This window comes from Platichthys flesus, chromosome 24 (genome assembly GCF_949316205.1).
Source record: "Platichthys flesus chromosome 24, fPlaFle2.1, whole genome shotgun sequence".
NCBI lineage: Eukaryota > Metazoa > Chordata > Actinopteri > Pleuronectiformes > Pleuronectidae > Platichthys > Platichthys flesus.
Window position 1 is genome coordinate 9,083,403 of NC_084968.1, and position 22,197 is coordinate 9,105,599.

A 22,197-nucleotide genomic window follows, 5' to 3' on the forward strand; every position below is an offset into this window, starting at 1 on the left:
AAGGGGGAAGGAAGCCTCTGTTTTCCCACTGTCTCTTTCTTCTTCTCCGGCTCCTCGGAGCGCTCAGCTTTTTTTTTTGTACCTCTCGACGCGTCTGCGGCAAAGAACCTGTCAGCGCCGTGTCAGACTCGTGGGCCATTACGGCGAAGGCAGCCTTCACATGCACTCTGCTTCCATTCCTGATGCATTCTGGGCCCAGACCTGTGGTAAAAGGGAAAAAACTGCACTGTCTAAATTATTGATTGTTCCTGTCCGTCAGACTTTTACAGTGGCCATTTTCTTTGTTGTTGTTGTTGTTTTAAAGGCAACTTTGTCCAATAAAATGTAGAGTTTAATTGAAATATTCAGCCATTTATGAATGTAGATATCATGTGTTAAGAAAGACGAGCAGGAATTAGCTTTTCCCAAGCGGAGCCCACTATTGACCTGCTCCAGCTGTATTGCCTTGGTCTGGCTTTATCAGATTTGAGCAGAAACCAGTTCACGTATAATCAGTTTACCTTGTGTGGCGTTGTAAATCATGCAGACTGGGAAACGTCACGTGGATGAAATAATGGACATGCAGTCATTATATGGATGATGTAATTACTGCATTTCTTTCTTTTTCCCCTCAGGCTTCCGCTGCCAATAATTAAAGCGTAGACATTTCTTTGTGTTTTTGTGTTTCATACTTATGACTAAGAACGGCCACTTGGGTGGTTTAATGAGAGAAAAGAATGGATCCTTTTTCATGCTGCAATTATATAGGATTTAGTCGAGTAAAAAGGTAAATTAAAAGTATAAAAGGACGGAAATGTGCACATATAAGACGTGCTGTGGTTTTTGCCTTATATGAAGTCAGATGTAATTAACCCAACTTGACCTGTTTATTATTCGTTACTTCATTGTCATTGTTGCTAATTGCTTTAAGAATCAGAAGCTAACAGAACTTATATAAGTTTGAGTCAACTTCGCTTGGATTATGCTGGTTCGTTTGTGCACTGTAAAGTCAAGGCAATCCAGAACTAATTATTCTTACTAAGTTGTTTTCCATCCTTCGTTTGTCTTGTTTTGACAGTTAGTGATCTCTTTGGCTTTTCTCCGCTCAGGGTTTCAGGATAATTCTGAGCTGCACATTGAACCATTATTTCTGTCTCATTCATCAGTTGCTGTTCCATCTATTGACATGTAATACCTGCCAATGTAACTCTGTACTTGTTTTTCCCCTATTTTGGCTCCTCAGTATTCCTGTGCCCAGGGCTTCTACGCAGGGTGTACCAGAGCGAGCACCTCTTCGAGTCGGACCACCAGTCCGGCGCCTGGTGCAAGGACCCTCTCCAAGCCTCTGATAAGATCTACTACATGCCCTGGACGCCCTATCGCACCGACACATTGACTGAGTATTCGTCCAAAGAGGACTTTATCGCGGGAAGGCCCACGACAACCTACAAGCTCCCACATCGCGTGGACGGTACCGGCTTCGTGGTGTACGACGGGGCGCTCTTTTTCAACAAGGAGCGCACGCGCAATATTGTCAAGTTTGACCTGCGGACTCGTATCAAGAGCGGCGAGGCCATTATCGCCAACGCCAACTACCATGACACGTCTCCGTACCGCTGGGGAGGGAAGTCCGACATCGACTTGGCCGTTGATGAGAACGGCCTTTGGGTGATCTATGCCACCGAGCAGAACAATGGGCGGATCGTCATCAGCCAGCTCAACCCGTACACGCTGCGCGTCGAGGGGACCTGGGACACGGCGTACGACAAGCGCTCGGCGTCCAACGCCTTCATGATTTGTGGGATCCTGTACGTGGTGAAGACGGTGTACGAGGACGACGACAACGAGGCGACGGGAAACAAGATCGACTACATCTACAACACAGAACTGAGCAAAGATGGGTTCCTGGACATCCCTTTCCCCAACTCCTACCAGTACATCGCCGCGGTGGATTATAATCCCAGAGACAACCTGCTGTATGTTTGGAACAACTACCACGTGGTGAAGTACTCTCTGGACTTTGGAGCGTTGGACAACCGACTCGGTAAGAACTTTCATATTTATCCTTTCACCTAACATTCAACTATTATGATGTCATTGTCATTATTGTGTTAATTGCTACTCAGTGCTTCAGAGTTGGTGCATTGTGTTAAAGTGTGAAGCATGGACTGGAAATGAAAACACAATGTTTGATAGAGGTGTAAGATAAACTGGATCCTCACTCAGAATTGACAAAAGAAGAAGCTGATGAACACATTTAGTTTTTGTGGTGAAATGTCAAGGTCAACGTGATCTGAAGCATGATGTTAACCATAAGTCAGACATACGTTCATTATGACAACATCCACTTTACAATGACCTTGACAAAGTCTTGAGTCTGCAGGAAAGTCACTCTAATTTGTTGTTTAGAGAGATGAAATTAGAAAACATCTAGACAAAACACGCCGCGATTCAGATTTTGTATTTCAGCCTTAAACCTGGGTCTTGTCATCTCTCTAGCTTTTGGCTTTGAACATAAACCTCCAACCCTTCAGGAGCCAGTGACTTGAAACTTCCCCCAAACTCTTTTGAAAAGTCTAATTTCTCCACTCTGTTATTCTTTCTACACATTGATGCTTGTGGGGAGAAATGAAATGGTGGGGAAAGAACCTGTTTTGGCACAGTGGGGTGATTCTTTGTGCTATCTCATCAACAGCTCTAGTCAGAAATGTCACAAGTTATTTGACTGTGACGTCGTCACCTCTGCTTTCTCCTCTGGAGCTTTCTCTACCTGCCACTTGCAAGTTTAATTTGTTTCCCTTAGCTGGCTGCTACCCTACCAAGAATCTTTTTTTTTTTTTCATACACCGAGTCCTGCTTCAACACACCCCATAATATTTTCATTCAGTCAGTGACCATGCTCACGGTGTTTGGTTATTTGATGATACACTGCTTCAAATAAGACAATTTGTCGCAGTTAAAAAGTGGAAAATGCTGTTGTGTTATGTTGCTTTCTCTATTAAATGATTATGCATCAACTTTTTTTAAACAGAGGCACACAATGATAACACCCGATGCACATTTTTCACATACAAATGCAAATTCTCCGGCGAGACGTCGACTCGTATGCTCGGCTTTTGTTGCGCAGAATAGGCTGCTTTCCAAAGAGGCTGCTGCATGAATGTAGATAATAAAATGTTGCATTAAGTGGATGGATGGAGTCAGAAAACAAATATAAACGTCAGATAAACGGAGTGATAAGGGAATGAAAGAGTGATTGAATGGACTCCGGGGTAATAAACAGTTTAGTTTGATCAACTCCCCCAGAACCACATAGAGAAACAAAGGACGCAGACTTATTTCGGTGAAAGCAAGTTTTAAACGGTGCACGTTTTAATTCTGTATTGTCTCATGAGGGGTCTACTTTGGAGACGATGGGGTAGTTGCAATAAAACTGTGTGGATCAGCATCGCTGTCAAGCACTTCACAGCAGACAAATATTGTTTGTCACATTGTTCTTTCCTTTTATGTGCTTCTCCAATAAGAGCCTGTAAAGATCTGAGAGCTAAATGTGACTCAGGCACACAAGACATAACTGTCAGAGGAAGTCACGACAACAGGGGCTGCTGTGAGAGAGACACACATATAGAGAAGTTTGGGATTTGGTGCAGATAGTCCTAAATCTGACCGGAAGCAAGGATACTTAATCAGAAAAGGATTTGTTTTCACCATCAACTTCACAATCGGCTGTTGATGCAGTTACTCAGTGAATAGGGTTAGGGTTAGTAAGCCAAATGTAGTATTTTTTCCTATAGCTGCACACGCGAGCTTCTGCAATTTGATCCAGTGTCATGATCACAGTGCCTGTTAACGCTCCCAGAAAGGTGTCAGTCTCTCGTCGCTCTAGCAAGGGCTCATTTCCCACCTGCGCTTCCACCTTTTATGAGCATGCATGACTTGCCATACCAGTGGAGCATGGTACATGGGCAGCAGAGCAGGAGAGACCAGGCCCAGACCCACAGCTGGGGCCCGCTGCCGTATGCCAAATCACACGGGCCAGGGCCCAGCACATGCTACAGCGCATTAGGCAGGGGTAGGGGTAATGACATCTGGACTCCAAAATATCCTATTGTATCCATTTTTAAGGGTAGAAATATGTATCCATTTTAGTGAATAATCAGAAATGATTTCCCTGTCATTAAATGTCAATACAATGTGTTGATTTTCATACATAACACACTTTACCCCCCCCCCCCCCCCCCCCAACAATCCTGTTCTAATCTGTATACTTGCTGAAATCTTTTGACACACAAACAGCCTGTTTTCAAGGACAGATGATCTGTGCCTGGGAGTGCTTCCATGACAACTTCGCTGATAATTAAATTCACTGAATTGGTGATAAAAAAAATTGTGCTGAAAAGACTGCTGTTAGCAGGGAGGCATAAAAGCTCTCTTAACATGCGTCCCCCTTTTCACGATCGGATTCAGTGCCGAACATGCAAGGACATCTGAAAATACAATTCTCTACCGTGAAATAAAAGAAATCGGGCAGAGATGGCCCCTTGATTCGTAAAATCCATGAATAGTCATCATCAAACCAGAATATAACATTTATTTTAAAATGTGTGAATAAATGGAAACCATGCGAACGAATATACAAAAGTCACAGTGACATCTTGAGAGCAGAAGCTCTTTGTTCAAAGTCCCAATCGCCTGCTTGTAGAGCTTCTCACATTAATGCTTTGCAGACGACACCCTAACTTTCCCCGTCAGTCACATGACCTCTCTCGGTACAGGCCGTGTTTACCTCGAGCTTTGACTCCTGCAATGCCCTTCCACTAAGCCCCCCCACCGAGCTCAGGGAAACTGTTACAGATGGTCCAGAATACAGAAGCACGTCTGGTCTTCGATCAGCCTCAAAGGGCACATGTCACTCCACACTCCACTGACCTCCACTGGCCACCTGTGGCCGCCACAATCAAATTCAAGTACTTTGTGCTTCCCCGCTGAGTGACTTGTGGGTCTTCAACCAATGTATTTGAACTTGTCCTTCTCTCCAAGGAATGTCGGCCAGCTCAGCTTTCGTTCGTGGTCCCCTGAGGTTGTAACGAGCTGTTGAAGGCGTCCCTCTCTACCTTCAAGAACCTCTAAAGGTGGAAGGTTCTCACCTCTACCCAGAGCACCCCCTCCCCTCTAACATCCCATCATGCCTAACTCACACTTAAGTCCCTACTTTTTCGGTGCACCTTTTCACCTGATTCCAAGCATTTCTTTTATCGAACAGCTTCAACACACGGTCCTTCCTCCCAAGGTCCCCCACTGTACTGGAGCTTTAGTGCCGCGCTCAGTTTCAAGTCGCTTCCGATAAAAGTGTCTGCCAAACGAATAAATTGAAATGTCATGTAAGTTGCATGATTGCCAAGAGTCCAGATATGAAGCAGCGGACTTGCTACCAGGAAATCACCCTTGGAAACTGAGTCGCAAATCATCTTAACTGTTTCCTCCTAAAAGCACGTCACTGCTCATCAAAACCATCTGTAATTTAAATATGTAGATCGCGCTCAGAGTCTCAGGTCAACAAGTCTTCTACGGCAGATAAATCTCTCAAGAAGTATCTCAGAATGTGCTTATTGCAGTCAGTCTACTGATGTTAAAAAAACACCTTTATACATACTGTAAAGAAACTGTTTCCTCAGATTTATCCTTAAATGTCTATGTATGATATATATATAATTGTTGTATCTACTCATCCCTAATAGTAAGCTTTCTTATATATTCATACCTATGCAATGGGATACCGTTTTTGAATTTGGAGAACAGTGCTTTTATTAGATCGACTCTGAGTATCGGCTGTAATTGACGTAACAATGTCATAATTTGGAAAAGTCGGATTTGTGCATTTCTGGTATCTGTGACAAAAAAAACGTATGAATGTTTTTGTTTGAATGGGTGAAAGACATTACTGTTAAACACTTTGAATGGTCACATAGACTAGAATATATAAGCACTATATAATGACAGACCAGTTACCATTCACTTTTGCTTGCAGTTCCTAAGCTTCCAGGTTCATTGCTCCATGCAGTAGCTTTCCTTGAACTTGACATGAGAAATTACTCCCGGCCTCACCTTTGCCAAACTAAGCCGTCACTTGGAGCATTGGACACTGACTCCACAGGACTGCAAAGAAACAGGCAGCAGCATGAGTAAATCTGATGGTGCACTCTATTCCACAAGCATACTATTATACTAAATACACTATTTATGTGAACAGCTTATACATGTGTAGATATTCAGGGTTGCCTATCATTTAATTCCACTTGGTGTTGACAGAATACAGTGGCCATTAGTGTGTTGATACTCAGTCTCAGTGTGAGGCGATCCCTTCTTCTCCGGTTTCAGCGAGACAAATGTCTGATGCCTGACTCGGCTGCTGCAGGAGTGATTGTTTTGTTGACTCATAATTGGGGCATGGGATGTGGCACAGCGGGTGTCATGGATACATTCACTGTCTGGTTGGTAGCTCCTTAATTTTTGCCACATGTTCCCATCTGGCCCAAGGCACAGAGCCAGGCCTGCCAGGGTGCCGAGTGAGGCCGCAGACGACCTTCATGCCGCAGCAGCCGCCGCTCTGGTCGCCTTGGCCCCGGTTGGCAGTGCCTGACACATGCTAAATAGATAGAGGCCGTCTTAAGCAGTAAACACGCGCTGGCAGAGTCTGGTGGAGATAATCTGAGTGGGAATCCTTTGGCTTCCCGCTACTTTCCACGCCAGCCCTCCATTACCTGTCACGTCTGTTGAGTGATGCACTTTGACGTGTTGTTGTGCACATTCCGGCGACGCCCCGCATGTTGCCACCAAACCTCGGCTTCCTTGATTACAAAGCTTTCAGGAATTTCTTGCTTTGGGAACTAAATTCAGCTATTCCACAAGAATACTGTCTTACATGCTGCACGGAGCCTCTTTTGATGTCAAGGCTTAGGAATGTAGGCTACATGCTTGTTTGCGGGGCTGCGCACTTATCACATGCCGGGTGCACCTCTTGCAGAGGGCAATTTTTTTTTGCAATTTGATGTGTGAGGCTTAGGATTATAGTTTAGAATGATTTTATTCTACACACACACACACACTTATGCACAAACGCACAGCTCTTTTCTTGCAAACCCTTTAATGCTGCAGCACAATGGGGCTCTGTTACTAATGCAGCTTTAGATTTTTTCTAGCATGGAAACAGAGAGAGCCTTGTCGGTGCTCACAGCCTCTGAGCTGATTCCTTCATGTAAAAAACAATTTCTGATGTATTGTAAAACTTGATCATCTCTGGTTGTGTTTTGCTGTGTGTAGTCGTATTCTGTTAGATTAACTCCATCGAGAACATTGTATGTTTGTACCCATGGATCCGTGGGGGCCATTCAATTTTGATATGAATCCGGTTAAAGGGGCCAAAAGATTGATATACAGTATTGAGATCTTTTTCTACAATATTTCAAGACTATTTGGTTATATTTATATTCGGTATATTTTTTTATCGTCAGAGCTGGAAACTGTTCTGGCCGAATTGTCACACAACAATGTTCACAGTGAAATATCTTAATGGACAGTTGGGAAACGCTCATAATCATCAGCGGTGCAGCGCGGTAAAACGTTCAGCTGCAGCTTCTTAATGTCCCTGTCGCCGCTTAAGATAACAAACGTGCTGGTGGTGCTTGGTCTCGTCTGTGATGCTCGATGCTCTCTGCACGCCGCCGTTGGTACTTACTTGTCGAAGATGGTTTGAGAAAGAGGAGCAGCCACTCTGATACGCTACTATAAAACCGCGTTTGCTGGAAGTGTTTTTGCAATTCCAGCAAATCCGACAGAGTGAGACGTCTTCATGTCCGAGCTGAATCTGTGTCGTGTAGCATTTTCATCCATATCACATCAATACATTCAGCTGAAGGGCTTTAGGTCCATCAGCAGTTACTGCCAATATGTGGAACAAGATGCTCAACTATGATCTAATCAACATTTAATTATTGTAAATGAAGTGTGCATGGATTGGACGAGTTATTTGCAGATATCCAATATCAAAAAAAGATTCTGATGGGGGTCCAGAGTAATCCTGATGCTGAGCTTATCATTGAGATTACTGTCAGCCATCTGTGATCCACTCCAACAGACACTCATGGAGAATTGATTGTCTTTGGCTAAATTAGAATTTGTACTATTCCTATTTTCTGATGTGGAATTTGAAATGTAAATTTTTTGTAATTGATCTGATGATTTTGACAGCCGCCCTGCTCCTAAATGTCCGTCCATCACTGGCCTTGCAAATTCCAACAATACAACCAGGTTCATCTCTCCTGACAGAAATGGGACACAAATTTTATCTAAGATTTCAAATCAGAATATTGTCCTCATGAAACCTGTGGAAATTATTACTAATGAGGTGCATTTGTCCGTGTTATGAATACGATTTAGTTTTGTTTTTTTACGTCTGTTTTCATTGTGCAGAACCAAAATAATTCTTGCATCTGTGCTTCCTCAGTTTTCCCTTCCCTCATTTCCTCAAACACACCTGTTACTCCCTCACATAAGCCGATCAGCTGTGCCGTGTGTGATCTGAGCCAGTTTTTTGCTCTGAATTCAAAAACTTTTCCCAATGATGAATATCAACTGATTTAACCCCAAAAAACAAACAAACTAAAAAACTGTGAGTTACTGCAGTCATGCTGTTGTGTGTGTGGGCTCTTCTCCTCCTCTCTGCTCTTTTTCTACACCTGATATGTGTGTTAGTGTGTGTGTGTGTACGTGTGTGTGTTTGGCTATTGCTTTCGCTGGAGCCCCCAAAATTGCCACATTAAATTTAACAGGCTTGGTGGCACACAAGCTCAGGGTAATTTATTTTGGCCAATCAGCCGAGTAAATCTGATTGGAGGCCTCTGAAGCATCTTTAACTCTCTTTATCACCGGTGTCAGAGTTCTCTCTCTGCACAGCTTCGCCTCATCCATTTTGGTCCAGTTCGGCTCCTGGTTGACAGTGTTTTGAATATAAGCCTCACTCAAGGTTTTACTTGGCAAACGGTGACACCTGGGAGGAGGGTGTCTTCCCTCCTGTTGAGTCCGGGATCCCTCCTGCTCCTGATGCTCGTGCTCCTCTTCCCCCCCTTTGCTTTTCCTGGTACATTTGAGGAAGTCAGGTCTTGTCAGTAGCCTGACAGACTCTGGTTTTGTGCTGGGACAGTAAAAAATCCAGTCCAATATACCTCAGTTTTCAGTTGCTTTATATGGGTTTGTTTGAGCTGTGGGTTTTTAATGCACCTGTATGAATAGACATTTAGATCCATGTCACCATTTGAGCCTTGAGGCTATTTAACATCATACAAACTAGCAAATACATACAAATCAAATAGGGAAAAGCTTCTTTAGCAAAGTTCGTGAGTTGAAATCTATTCATGCACCTGTATTTATGTCTCTGGATGCATTCAATTCAGCCAGTGAATATACCCTCAGTACTTCCCCTGCAGTGCAGAGGCAAGCAGGCTCCGCTTACATATCCTCTTTCACTTAACTTCAATACTCTCTGGGCTCGAGTCCACGTGTGCATACATATCAGCCGCGGTGCCGTGTGACCTCCGCAGATGCCCTCTGGAGTCGAAGGCAGAGAGCCCGGGAATCCCAAAAAGAATTAATTGCTAAACAATGCATAGCTCCCGTCCATTACGCTTCTCATCATGTCAGATGATATCGGAGCATTACCGGATGTCTGGCCGCATAATTTACCGCAGCCCCCCCCTCCACCCACCACCCACATCCCAGTTGTACTCCGTGATGGATTTGTGGGCCTGCCACAGAAGGCGCCATTAAACGACAGGGCCCTTTTATCATCGTTTATGTTTTTCCAGCCCTTCTGCTCGGCTCACGAGGGACACGTGTAGCGTTGTGGTGGGAAATAAACAGCGGGGGACTGCGGGTGAATCACGCTCATCAGGAAGCGGGTGCTGATGTAGTGAGACGGCTGAAAATAGACGTTGAGCCAGAATAGTTCTCTTTTTTGTTTTGATTCCTTCGCGTTCGAGTCACACTGGGACAAATCTTCACTGTCATTTGTTTTTTGACCCTTCTCTTTTTCAAAAAGAAATACTTTTTCAGAGTCAAACCTGCTGAAGGGTTTCACATTTGTGTAACTTGTTGTTTTTGGCTGCAGCTTCTTCTTCCTTCTGTTATTCATACATCCACTCTCACACTGATCTAAGCGTCCGAGATTGTTATCATGACATTTTGTGACACCACTAATTACTGTCTGGTTGGCAAAGAGTTGTTTTGAAGGTCTATTCCCAAGGCAAATTAAGTAATTTAATTTATTTAGAAGAGTGTCTATTAGATGAAGGAAAGGCAGAAACTATAGACGGTAGCTCAGTATAGCACAAGGACTGCGACTGAGAGGAAACGACTTGTGGGGCTTTGCGTGAAGATAACACAACATACCATTGCTCTCTAATCTGTACAAAAACCAACACATAACATGACAAGTTGTGCAAGTTCAAGTTTGATGCATTTCAAATTCACATGCAAGTTAACACAGTCAACGGTGCAATTCAAAGTGCTGCACGATAAAGACAAATTCGAGAAATATAACAAAAGAGAAAAATAATGAATATATGATTCATATTGAGCTCCATGTTTCTAACCTCAAAACATTTCAGTCCTGGTATTCAAAACTCTGCTATAATGCTTGTAAGGCATGAGAACAGCATCATTTTAAAATTTGTTATTTCAGAATTGCAACTTGAAGGTTTAATTGGAAAATGTCAAACTGCCAAACATCTGTTAGCCCTGTGTGTCTACAAGTGTTTGAGGACATGAGAAAACTTTAATATTTGATGCTCAAACTACTCACAATGATGAGCATGGTTTCACTCTCTTGTATTTGCCCGACATCACAGCTAACTTTGAGAGAATTAGTCAATAGGGTTACAAAGCGGGAGCAGCACCCCCCGGTTCCAACAGCCAAATGAAACCATTATATGAGTGTAATTTCTTTCTGAGGAACCCGTTAACAGCTGTTATGATAAGTTTGAGCTCCGAGTCCACTTATTAAGTCTAAAAATACATGCCCCCCGCTCTCACAAATCCCATTTTCTATCCCTTTTAAACAGCAAACGTGTGACATCACACAAAGACCGTCTAGTATTTTGTGAAGTCTGCGGAATAACCTCCTGACGCAACACGCATACAGGCTCAAATACTAAAATTAGGAGGTAATTGGGTTCAGCACGAGGCTGAAAGAGTCATTTCACCATCTGACGCTCGCCTCGTCTTCACCCCCGAAAGCCCTCTGCACCGCTTTTGATCTCCAGACGTTCCTCGGAGCCGGCGAACTCCGCTCTCGGTGCGGAAACGGCAAGTCATATTAAACCGGTTTCATTTCGTAACACCATATTTATTTTTTTTCTTCTTCTTCTCCCGGTGCGAAGTAGAGTGGGCTTATCTAATTGTGGAAGCCACGAGCCCTGGGATACAGAGAGAGATAGAGAGAGAGAGGGAGAGGGAGTGAGAGAAGCTAATTAGTTTGAAACGAATGCTTTGAAATGAAGCACAAAGCTCCGTGTGTGGTGGGAACAGACTTGATGCGTTTTTGGTGTGTGTGTGTGTGTGGGGGGGGGGGTTCTGTGTAATAGAAGTGGAGCGTGAATGATGAGTGGAGCTGGTGTTTCGGCGAGAGGGAGCACCGGATCGCTCCTAAGGCCACTGGCTTATGAAGCCTGAACAGCTGATAGGTGACTTTGAGTAGGTTTCGTTTTTTTTAATCCAGTTCTTAATGCCATTGAGAAGGGATTGAATCTTAAAAATGTTAAAATAGATGAGTTACTTTGAGTTTATTGAATATTTGATTGAATTTTATAGAAATGAAACAGAAAAAAATGAGAAGAAGTGATATTTGTTTAGTTAGAATATAAAGGAAATAGATAGTGACTCATCTACAGTCATATCTGTGGTCTAACTTTTGGTGTTGTCCTCTTTTGACCGCGGCCCATTAAAACCTTGTGTGTTCAAATCTTCCTGTAAGGTCACTCGCACGCCCCTCGGAGCATACCAAACACTTCAGCTAACTTTCTCTCTCTCTCTCTCTCTCTCTCTCTCTCTCTCTCTCTCTCTCTCGCTCTCTCTCTGTCCCTTTGGATCGGATTGGGCGAGCTAGCAAAGCAAAACAAAATGTCCTTGTGTCGTCTCCAAGGCGATAGTGCCTCCATACTGTGGCTGCTGTCGGCTTCTTTTTTTCTCCTCCTCCTCCTCCTCCTCCTTCTTCTACTTATTTTTCCGGTGCCTATCTCGTGGAAAAGATATACAAGTTTGCTCAAGGACACATTATTCTCTTCCTCTCTCTCTCTCTCTCCCTCTCTCGCTCTCTCTCTCTCTCTCCCTCTCCCTCTCCCTCTCTAGTTGCAGGCGTAGTTAACATGCTGTGTGTTAGACGGACGACTCAGGGAAAAAAAATAATATAATTTAAGAGCGGACTCAACAGGATCATCCGGAAAGAATGGAATTACATTCTAGACATGTTTCCCAGTGACTCTGAATTAACCTCACGCTGGGTCGGCGATTTGCTCCAGTCTTATATTTTCTCTGTAATGTAATATTACCATCGGTGTTAAAGGAGGTGACGTGATAACTTTATTTAAAAGACACGAGTCTAGTAATTGACTTTGTGAGAAAATGAACTTCGGAGCAAGATCGTGTGACGTTTGAAAGAAGAAACGGTACGGTTTTCAAAATAAAAGCTTTAGTTCAGCTACCTGTTTTCTTTTCTCGGGCCATGCTCCAGGGACCACAAGATTTATTAAAATATAGTATTATAATAAAGGAATGTAGGCACTTCTGCTGTGTTGTGTACTGGTAGAGGTTTGTGAATGAGTTAAACTGGATGCATGGAGAATATGTAGGATTTCTGAAGTACCTGAATCAATCATATAAATGTTCAGGTCGGATTCCGTGAACATGTAATTGCTCCCATTTGTGCCTTTACAGCTATCTTCATCGTAGTCCATTACATCGAGTGGGAGATATATCGCAGACGGTTGTTGATGTTGCGGCAGAGAGATTCCTAACAATCCGAACATATGCATGCTGCATTATTTAGGTTGGCTAATGTGAAATATCATCCTGGAAGCTACAGGGCAATTAAGAAGGTCATTATTTTCTGTAGTTACCAATTCGGTCCACGGTGGCTCCTTAAATAAGACAATAAAACTTTTTGCTGACTCTGCTGAGGAATGGAATGGGTCCGGGTGGAATATTCGTGTCTCTGAATACCGTATGGTGTGTTTACATGTATGTCGGTAACAGTGCTTAGATGTAGAAGGGAAGCAGAATTAATTGTACTTTACATAGCTGCTTATATTAACTAACATGAGCCGTACAAGCTATTGGTCATTCCAAACCAAAGCTGGGAGCGAATTTATCCATGTGTAGTACATGTTTCTTAATCTTGCGTTACAACCTATTCAGCTTTAAACCCTAATTATTTTTTAAGGAGAAAGAACTCTAATAGCAAGCCTGGTGTCTCCTTCATTAGTAAAACTGTGCCCCCTGCAGCACACGTCCCTGCACAGCTTTACTCTCTCTCTTCTGCATTTTCAAACGCGACAAACTCCCTCAGCATGAATACACAAACCACTGTCACAATCAGAATCAGCCGCCCCGACCACCGCAGTAATTCTCTTATCCTCACAGGCCCATCTGCACACCTTTCTACCCACCAGCTTATCAGGGTCCTTGCGCCCGTGACCTTCACTGACCTCAATATGCCCAAGAACCAGATTTCCATGAGGTGCTCTGATGGCCTCCTGCACTATAAACACCGTCAAAGCACCACCAGCTTATTGGAATCATACCCGGAATGTGTCATGTTGAACGATGGACTGGCCCGGCCGTGGCACAGATTGATGACGGTGTCTCACACTGGTTATAGAGGATGCAAATGGTGATGTCTTGTTGGCTGGTGGAAACGTTAAATGTCTATTAGAGCATGCATGTGATTTCTCTTCTAAAGCCCCGTTGATGGGTGGTGGTGTCAGTTCATGTTGTTAACGAGGGTTTGTGACTGAGTGTGCGGCTGCCAGGGTGTGAACATGCCTAATGCAAGTGTCTCCATCTGTTTACGACTGAATTAAAGCGTCTTCCCTTGAACTTAGTTTGTTTCCCACTTTGCATTTCCTCCTGCATACTGGGCTGATTAGTGTTTTTTGGGGGTAAGGGAACCATATAGCCTGCATTGTAGTGTTTGCTCCACTTCACTGATGGAGCGTCTTCACAGGTGGTCCAAGACACCCACAGGTCTAAGAACAACCACATCAGAGTCTTTTGTTTGCAAGCGAAAATAACAAATGCTCAATCAGTTCCGGGACTCTCGCTGCGGCGACCTATTTAATCAACCCTGCTGTCATTGAATGCTGTTAAGCATGGAATGCATTGACTGCTGATGGCGGCGTGGTTTGTGTTATTACAGCCTCCGGGCAATGTGTTCCGTTTCCCAAACGGCGGCCCTTATTTGTTCAGTCTTAGCAGGCGTGCGATTTTTTTTAGCAGTTATGTCCGTTATCTAAGTGCTCTGCATGTGTGACGTCCATTACACCTGCCAACCCTTCAAATCGACCCTCTTTAAACATTGTGTTTTTTTTTCCCACCCCTTTCCTGCAGAGAGTGGGACCATTTGTCACTCGTGTCACTTTGATTGCATCTCTCCGCTAAAAGGAATCAGCGTCGATCCCAAATTGCGTTTTAGTGCAAACACCCACAGACTCTGTCTTAGAAAGCGTCTCTCCTGGGAAGCCCCCCACCGTCTTTCTCACCGCAAATCAGTGCAGCGTTTTTAAAAATCTGGTTACATAATCAACAATGCGAGTATATAAAGAATATTTAAAGAGCAATATTGCAGAAGGAATCTGATGTTTTATGAAGTCTGACGTCCTCCCGTGTCCTCTGACCCGCCGCAGCTCAGCCGAGTCTCTCACTAAATGAATTTGGAGACCTTATTTTCCAATCAGGGCCCGCGGAGGAGGAGGATGAAGGGACCGAGAGGATGAGCAGATTGGATGATTGATGACAGGGCGCGGAGGAGGAGCTGTTTGTGTATTTCAGTGGGAAGAAAAGGATTATTGTGTGTGTGTGTGAGTGTGTGTGTGTGTGAGTGTGTGTGTGTTGGAGTTATGACACCCCGTCTCCCCTACAGCTCCGGTAAACAGTGTCATTATCAAGCGCCTCCTGGTGTGGAACCACAGGGAGCGCTCCCGTCCAGGAAATGGATATTCCACTTTGTCCCGGCTGACCCAGAAATAGCGTGAAGCCGCAACACCCAGCTATTGACTCGCAGAGATATGCCCTCGTCGATGACTACATTTAAACGTCACAACTGGAAGTGTGTGTTCGTGTGGTGTGTGTGTGTGTGTCAGCTTAGCCAGCGAGGGCCCCCCCCAACCTGAACACCATGCTAGCTTATCCAAGTCACACCTGCCAGTTCGATTGATCTGCCCTTAACTATCTTCTCTTAAAGTGACACATTGAAAAGGAGGGAAGAATGGAAGCTCGCCGCATAAGCTCTCTCTCTTCTTCGCCAGCGCTGGAAATAAACGTTCCCTCTCAGACATTAATGAATAGTGACAGACAAAGGGAAAAGACATTTACCCCTCCATCTTCACTTTATTTCTACCCTAGAAGACGTCGCTTCATTTTGTTCTCCCTCCTCCTTCTTCCTTCCTTCCAGAAACCTCCTCCTCTGTGATGGTCTTCATGGACACGACGACCACGACGGCGAGGACCACCACTCGACCCACCACGGTGACCCTGACGTCCACGGTGGCCAGGACGACGACCACCAAGATGCCCGCCACGACGGCCGCCGGTGCCCCGTGGCCACGGACGACGGCGAAGGTGGTGGCCCCGCCGCGGACGCCGCCGGAGGGTTTGTCCCCCGAGGACGAGGACAGAGCGCCGCCGCCCTCCTCCAAGCTGCCCAACATCCGGGTGGAGTACTGCAACCCGCTGGTGATGATGGACATCTCCTGGCCCAGGACCAAGCAGGGGGTGGTGGCCAAGATGCTCTGTCCACCTGGAACCATAGGTAATGGAGATTATTTTGATATAAATTGGATTATCTGTGTGTTTGTTTGTTGTTCAGGATTACACAAAAATAACTTAACATGTTACCAGGATGTTGTATAGGTCGAAGGGAAAGAAAACACCCAGAGTCCCCATTAAACAATTAAAATGCCAGTGGTATTTCCAGCACAAGGCTCTTCCTCGTGGTCCCCGTCTTAAATACCCACAATCCATTGTGGCTGGGAATGGGAAGAACTCATTACATTTAGTTGAGGATCTGGATCAGGGGACAGATCCAGAATCTTTAACATAAAGAGTTATTTCTCAGAGGATGTTTTGTGCATCTTAATGAAAAATATAATGAGAATTTATGATCTAAGTAAAAGTCTGGATCTAGCAAAGTTAAATGTGGCTTCCTAAGGGGCCTGTTGATTGTTGCTGGAGGTTTGCACGCTGCTGAGTGCCAGTCAAGTTAAATATTAAAAGGGGAATTCCAGTTTTGTACAACATGGTTACTGTTTTGTGTTGTTGTTACTCATGTGAGTAATAACCAGAGCAGATCTGAACAGAACATTAATGCATCTATTCATCCATATTTGGACACTTACTTTGTAGACAACGGCAGGTTAAACTCCACATTTCAAGGTTGTACCAATTTAAAATCATATAAGTGTTCCATTCTAAGACATGAAACATCGCACTACAGTGTCATGCATTAATTGTTTTTGCTTAGATCCAAATGCTGACGGTCCCTTGCCCATTAAAACCTCCTCATTGGAGTTTTGATTATTGTTCTTGTGGTGAAATCATTGTTTTTCAAAAGCTACAAAAATACGTTTCCAGTTTTCGAGTGGTCCTTCTGTACATTTGTCCCCAGACGTCTCAGTGCACACGAACAATAGCTGACTGTTGCACTGTTGCATTGCCACATTCCAGAAGGTGGAGGGTAAACATCGTGATGATTAATGAGCCGAAACCTCAAACATTGTCTTTGTGCCGTCCAAAAAAATGAAATAAGTGAAACATGTACGTTGTTTCTTTCCTTTCTCCCTCTCTGTGAAGATGTCAATACTCTCATTAGGAAGGCCCCCGTCCACTGTGAGCCTCGTGTTCTTGATGTCGGTCACTGGAGTTTGTTTTGTGCATGTGTTTACACTCCCCCTGCAGAACTCGTTCTCCTGCTTTGTGTCCTCAGTCTCACTCCTGACTCACTGAGGCAAGGTTAGAAATGTAGCTTAGCATCACTTCTGAATAGAAACAGGGAACTAGAACACACACATAGATATTTTCACTATTAATTTGTGGTTAAATGTATTTGTGCCATGCAGTGAAAGAGGGGCTCTGCTTAGCAACCCACTTCATTCAATAAACGCTGTTCCGGCTTTTGTCTCTGTCTCCAAAGAGAATGAACACACGTAGACATTCAGATAAAACCCGATTCGGCTACTCAGGTTATAAAAGCTTTACCTTGGAGAGTTAGAAAAAAAAGTGCTTATCTCAGAGTTCATATAGTAATGAGACCTGACCACTGAGCGGAGACTTTAAATGTGAAAGTAAAAGCTCTGGTGTTAGAAGGTTGAAGATAATGCTGCGTGCTTGAAACGAGGAAATGAATTCAAGCTTAAAGGTAACCAAGAACCCATTGCATTGTGGGTTTGTGCTGTCAGACATGTTGTTGCATAAATAAATCTCAACGAGGGCAACGCGTTGTTCTTACAAACCCACAATAAGAGTGTACGCAAATCCAATGTGCTTAAATTGCAGAAATAAGCTTTTATCAAGGATTTTCTGAAACCTCCTTATCATGATTTTTTAAACTGACAGCTCCACCCACATTAGGGAGTGACATCACAACCTGAAATCTGTCCCCAAGCCTCAGAAACTGTGTTCATTGTATCAATCAGCGCACGCAGACACACACTCACATGCAGGCTTCATTAATAGACAACGGCAGCCCCAATCGAGACCTCACTAACAGGGCGTCATGTGGCAGGATAAGAGGAACACAGGCCCCGCCTCCTCTCGGGCGCGCCCTCTTCAAAAGCTGCCTCTCTTCACACGCCGCCGCCGAGCTTCCTCTGCCACTCTTTGAAAGTTCCTCGAGCCCCCCCTCCATCCACCTCACTCCGCTCGCTGTCATTCTGCCCCCCCCACCCCCCCCCCCACCCCTCTATCCCCTCGACGCCCCCAATCCCACTCCTGCTCTCTCTCTCTCTCCCCCCCCGCACTCTTTCATGCTCCTTCTCTCCCCTGCCTCTCATCATAGACGGAAATGCAGCGAGAGTCCCCCCCCCTTATCGTATAAAGGTGGATCCGTGGGAAGGAAATTATATGTCAATCAAAATTGATATCTGTTAATGCCGGTCGTCTCGCCCTCCAACACCCCCCCCCCCCCCATCTTTAAGTACAAGCAAGGGCGATTTAATGTCAGCGTGAAGACATTGCTCGAATGTCAGCTCGGAAAATATAGACATTACTTGAGGGGCGTGAGGGAAGAAGTCACAGACACTGCTTTCGTATCCACTGCATCCCTTGGATTTATCAAAAATAATAAAGAATGAATGTTTGGTTAAACTGTGTGTAAGTTGACGCATTATATTTATATGCTTAAAGATAGATATAGCAGAGGCAAAGAGGGGCTTATACTTATATCCGGGGGGGGGGGGGGGGGGGGGGGGTATTTGTGCTGGAGCCCACATGCAACACTGTCAGACACTTACTTAACAAATCACATCTCTGTCAGCTGGAGAGACGGTCGCTCTCCGACCAGCTTAATTGACCTTTCGTGTTGGATTCAGCAATGGTGGATTTAATTGGCATGTATGTTGTTAGTTTTTTTTTTCTCTCTCTCCTCCGCGTGCAGCAGTTTGAACGGTCACACTCAGGCCCTGTCTGGCTTTTAATGATTAAATACAGACAGTGTCTGGGCGAGCTCGTCTGGCCCTCGACTTCATGCCAGTCGCCGAGAGATAAAATCATCCATTTAGATCATCCATTATTTTTGTCACTTACGAGTCGTGTGTCTTGGGGTGTCACAGCTTTATTTTGACAGGCTTTTGGAAATAAGTGCTTGACACACAGACGGAATAGACATTAGTGGACAAGCCTGACGGGCCTGTGTAATCCATCACCTTATCGCGGAGCAAGAGAAATTAAAGCATACCTAATTGTTGTAAATTCTCAGTAACACATGCAGAAACACACACACACACATGTTTTATGACCTAACACGTCTCCACTGCCTTTCTTCCCTCTCCAGGCGTGGCCTCGTACATGTGCGTGGGTCCGGAGGGATACTGGGACCCCCAGGGACCCGACTTCAGCAACTGCACCTCCCCGTGGGTCAACCTCATCAGCCAGAAGGTACCGAGCTGCATGATGTAACAAGCTGAAAAAATCTGTTCCCTTAAAGTAACATCCCAGCTGGCGGCCTTTAGTAGAGAGCTTTTTCTCCTCACGGTGCCTGGTCGGATCAGTTGCAGAGTACAACCACAGAAAACACAAAAAAAAAACGTCAGAGCAAACCTGAGCAACTTTGACCTGCTCCGAGAGTAACACTTGGAAGAGCTCGCCAGGAACATGGCCTATATGATGCAGCAGTTATTTGTCATATTTATCGAGCGCAAACTATTTGTATCCCCTCTTCTATCGGCGTGTTGTAATGCAAAGCTGCACTTAAAGCTTCCAATGTTTAAATCTATAATCAAATCAAAAGAGGGGAACGCTTACTGCAGGAGAGGACCGAGCTGCCAGGTTGTGAATTGCAGGTAATGTCGGGGAAATGTTCTCGTTTAAACTCATAGGACCCCGAGGCACGCATTGGTTATAACACTTATGATCCCCTCCATGGCACAGAGCTCGGCCCATTAAACAAATGGCAGTCTGCAGATATGGGATGGAGAGTGGAGGAATTAACTCACAGCTAAAGTTCTCTCTGAATTCCAGGGCCTGGTTTGCTTTGTCTCCATTTTGTTGCCGTGTGATGCTTCTGTCGAAAGTTTCTTGTAAAGATCTACAGGAAAAAGAAGCGTCAGTCAAGTACTGCGTGTATTTATAACAAAAGTGTTATTAATCTAAAAAAAAAAGAAAGGAAATCACACTTGAGCCGTGTGCCTGTCGCCGTAAGACATTAATGAAGATCAACCTGTCAGGGATCTGAAATGCCCATCTGGCACCGCGTTGTCTCCCATCTCGAGCCACTGTCCTGTACGTGCCACTGCTCATTACCAGATGGTTTTTCCGCATATACACCAAATTAGAAAAGAAAAAAAAAAAAAAAGGATTCAGATAAGCAGAGAGTGTGGAGCCATTTACCCTGCGTTCACTGCGCTCCTCATTAAGAGACGAGAGCGGGGGGGGCAACTTCCACAGACACTTTCTCCTCCGTGCACCTCTGTGCAGAGTGCGGTGTAATTGGCTTCGCTAACAAACAAAGATAGCAGGTGATGCTGGAAGAGGAGGTGGGACTTTTTAATGCGGTGCCACTGTGTTTTTTTGGCGTCTTATCGCGATACCTGATGTAATAGTCAAAACTTTTAAACATCAGACCGGAGTAGTTTTACGCATTTAGTTACATTGACTGCAAGTTATATACTAGTTGTGGTTATTTCATAGCTAAATAATTCATTTCATTTATTTTTTGTAAAGTTTGAATGCCCTCCCTTTTTCTGAGTGGGTTTTCTCAGGGTGTGCCTTCCACCTCCCACAGTCCAAACAGATTGGGGAAATTGCAGACTCTAAATTGTCCATAGGTGTGAATGTGAGTTGGTTGTTTGTGTCTGTATTTATGAAAGGGGACCTGTTGAGTGTGTGTACCCTGCCTCTCACCCAGTGCCAGATTGGCTCCACAGCCCCCCTGCGACACTCAGAAAAAACAGAAGTGATTGATATATTTGTTTGTATCCTCTTCTGTTTTTAATTAGAGCCAGTTTATTCAAATATGTGTCGAGCACAGGCTCCAAAAATAAAGGCAACTTGATATGTCTGATATCAAGGGACATTATTAGCTCGGTAGCGATGTGCAGTGTGATTTTGAAAACCAGGGTAAAGAACTGTGCCAAGTGTGTGTGCTAAGAAGAAGTCTGGTGAGTCTCATTAGCCACTAGAATATGCATGTGTAGCTTTATAAGTCAGATATTAGGAAGAAAAAGCAAAGGAAGACTTTTCTCCACTGTTGTCTGCAAATCTGCATCAGGAGATTTGACTCATGGTTCAAACACGGTTCACCCAACCCCATAGCTACCTTTTGCCAAGTGGCTAATTTGTAAATCAGGAGGATCCGAAAAACAGAGAGTCAGGGAAACCAGCGGTCAAGCTCTTTGTAGATAAAAACACTCTAACTCTCAAATTCCCCTTAAAATTACTATGATCAATGCAACGTAAATAAAACCAAATAGAACTGCAGGTAACCACAGTGTCCTGGTCTGTTTGCCGTCTTAAGAGACACTTTCCCGATAGATAGGACAAATAGATTGAAGACAACACACACTGGTCCCTGAAGGGGGCAGCGATTCAGCTGAGCGGATGTCGGATGCCGTAAAAAAAACAAAGTAGAAGCAGAAAACACTGATTTATGTGCAAACCAGATTTTATGAAAATTGCTGAAGTTGCAGGCGCAGCGCGGTCCTACATGGGGAATACTTTTGAGTATGACCCCGAGGTAGACAACAGTAAATGTGTCATGATGAAGAGCGACGCTGACATTTGTGGGATGTAGCTCAAAGGGAGAAGAAAATCCCACTAATTTAAAGATTCACATGAAATGCTCTGGCGGAGAAGCACATGAAGAGGAGTCGAGGCAGCGAGACACTCGTGTTAGCTCAGAGCCCAGACAGCTGCACCACAGCAGGACCTCCTCAGACACAGCAGCCCTCACCCCGACGCTCTGCCCAGGAGGATGCGTGCTGTGCTGCTACACACGAGGAGGCGGTGGTGGTTCAAATGTTCACTAACTCCGATTCCTATAAAACTCCTAAACAATTTCAGTATTCAAGCGATTCTGACGGTTGTTTAGAACTCCTGCCTGAGTGAGATCATAGCTCAACAGCAGGGGAAAAGCTTCTAGATAACGTCATGAAAGCTCGGAGCTGGATGTGCTGATGGATGGACTGAACGTTTAGATCATCCACACGCTGGCGGATTGATGGTCTCCTCCATCGACCTGAC

The 22,197-nt window shown here is 44.5% G+C and overlaps 1 protein-coding gene across 1 annotated transcript in view; it reads left to right on the plus strand.

The window, feature by feature from the left end:
• LOC133950059 (adhesion G protein-coupled receptor L3-like) overlaps nt 1-22,197 on the plus strand; it is a 187,094-nt gene that overhangs the window by 105,117 nt on the left and 59,780 nt on the right. Inside the window, exons 7-9 of the mRNA XM_062384227.1 lie at nt 1,223-2,023; nt 15,698-16,054; nt 19,292-19,395. Coding sequence (XP_062240211.1) covers nt 1,223-2,023; nt 15,698-16,054; nt 19,292-19,395 — 1,262 coding nt within the window. The remainder of the gene's footprint in view (nt 1-1,222; nt 2,024-15,697; nt 16,055-19,291; nt 19,396-22,197) is intronic.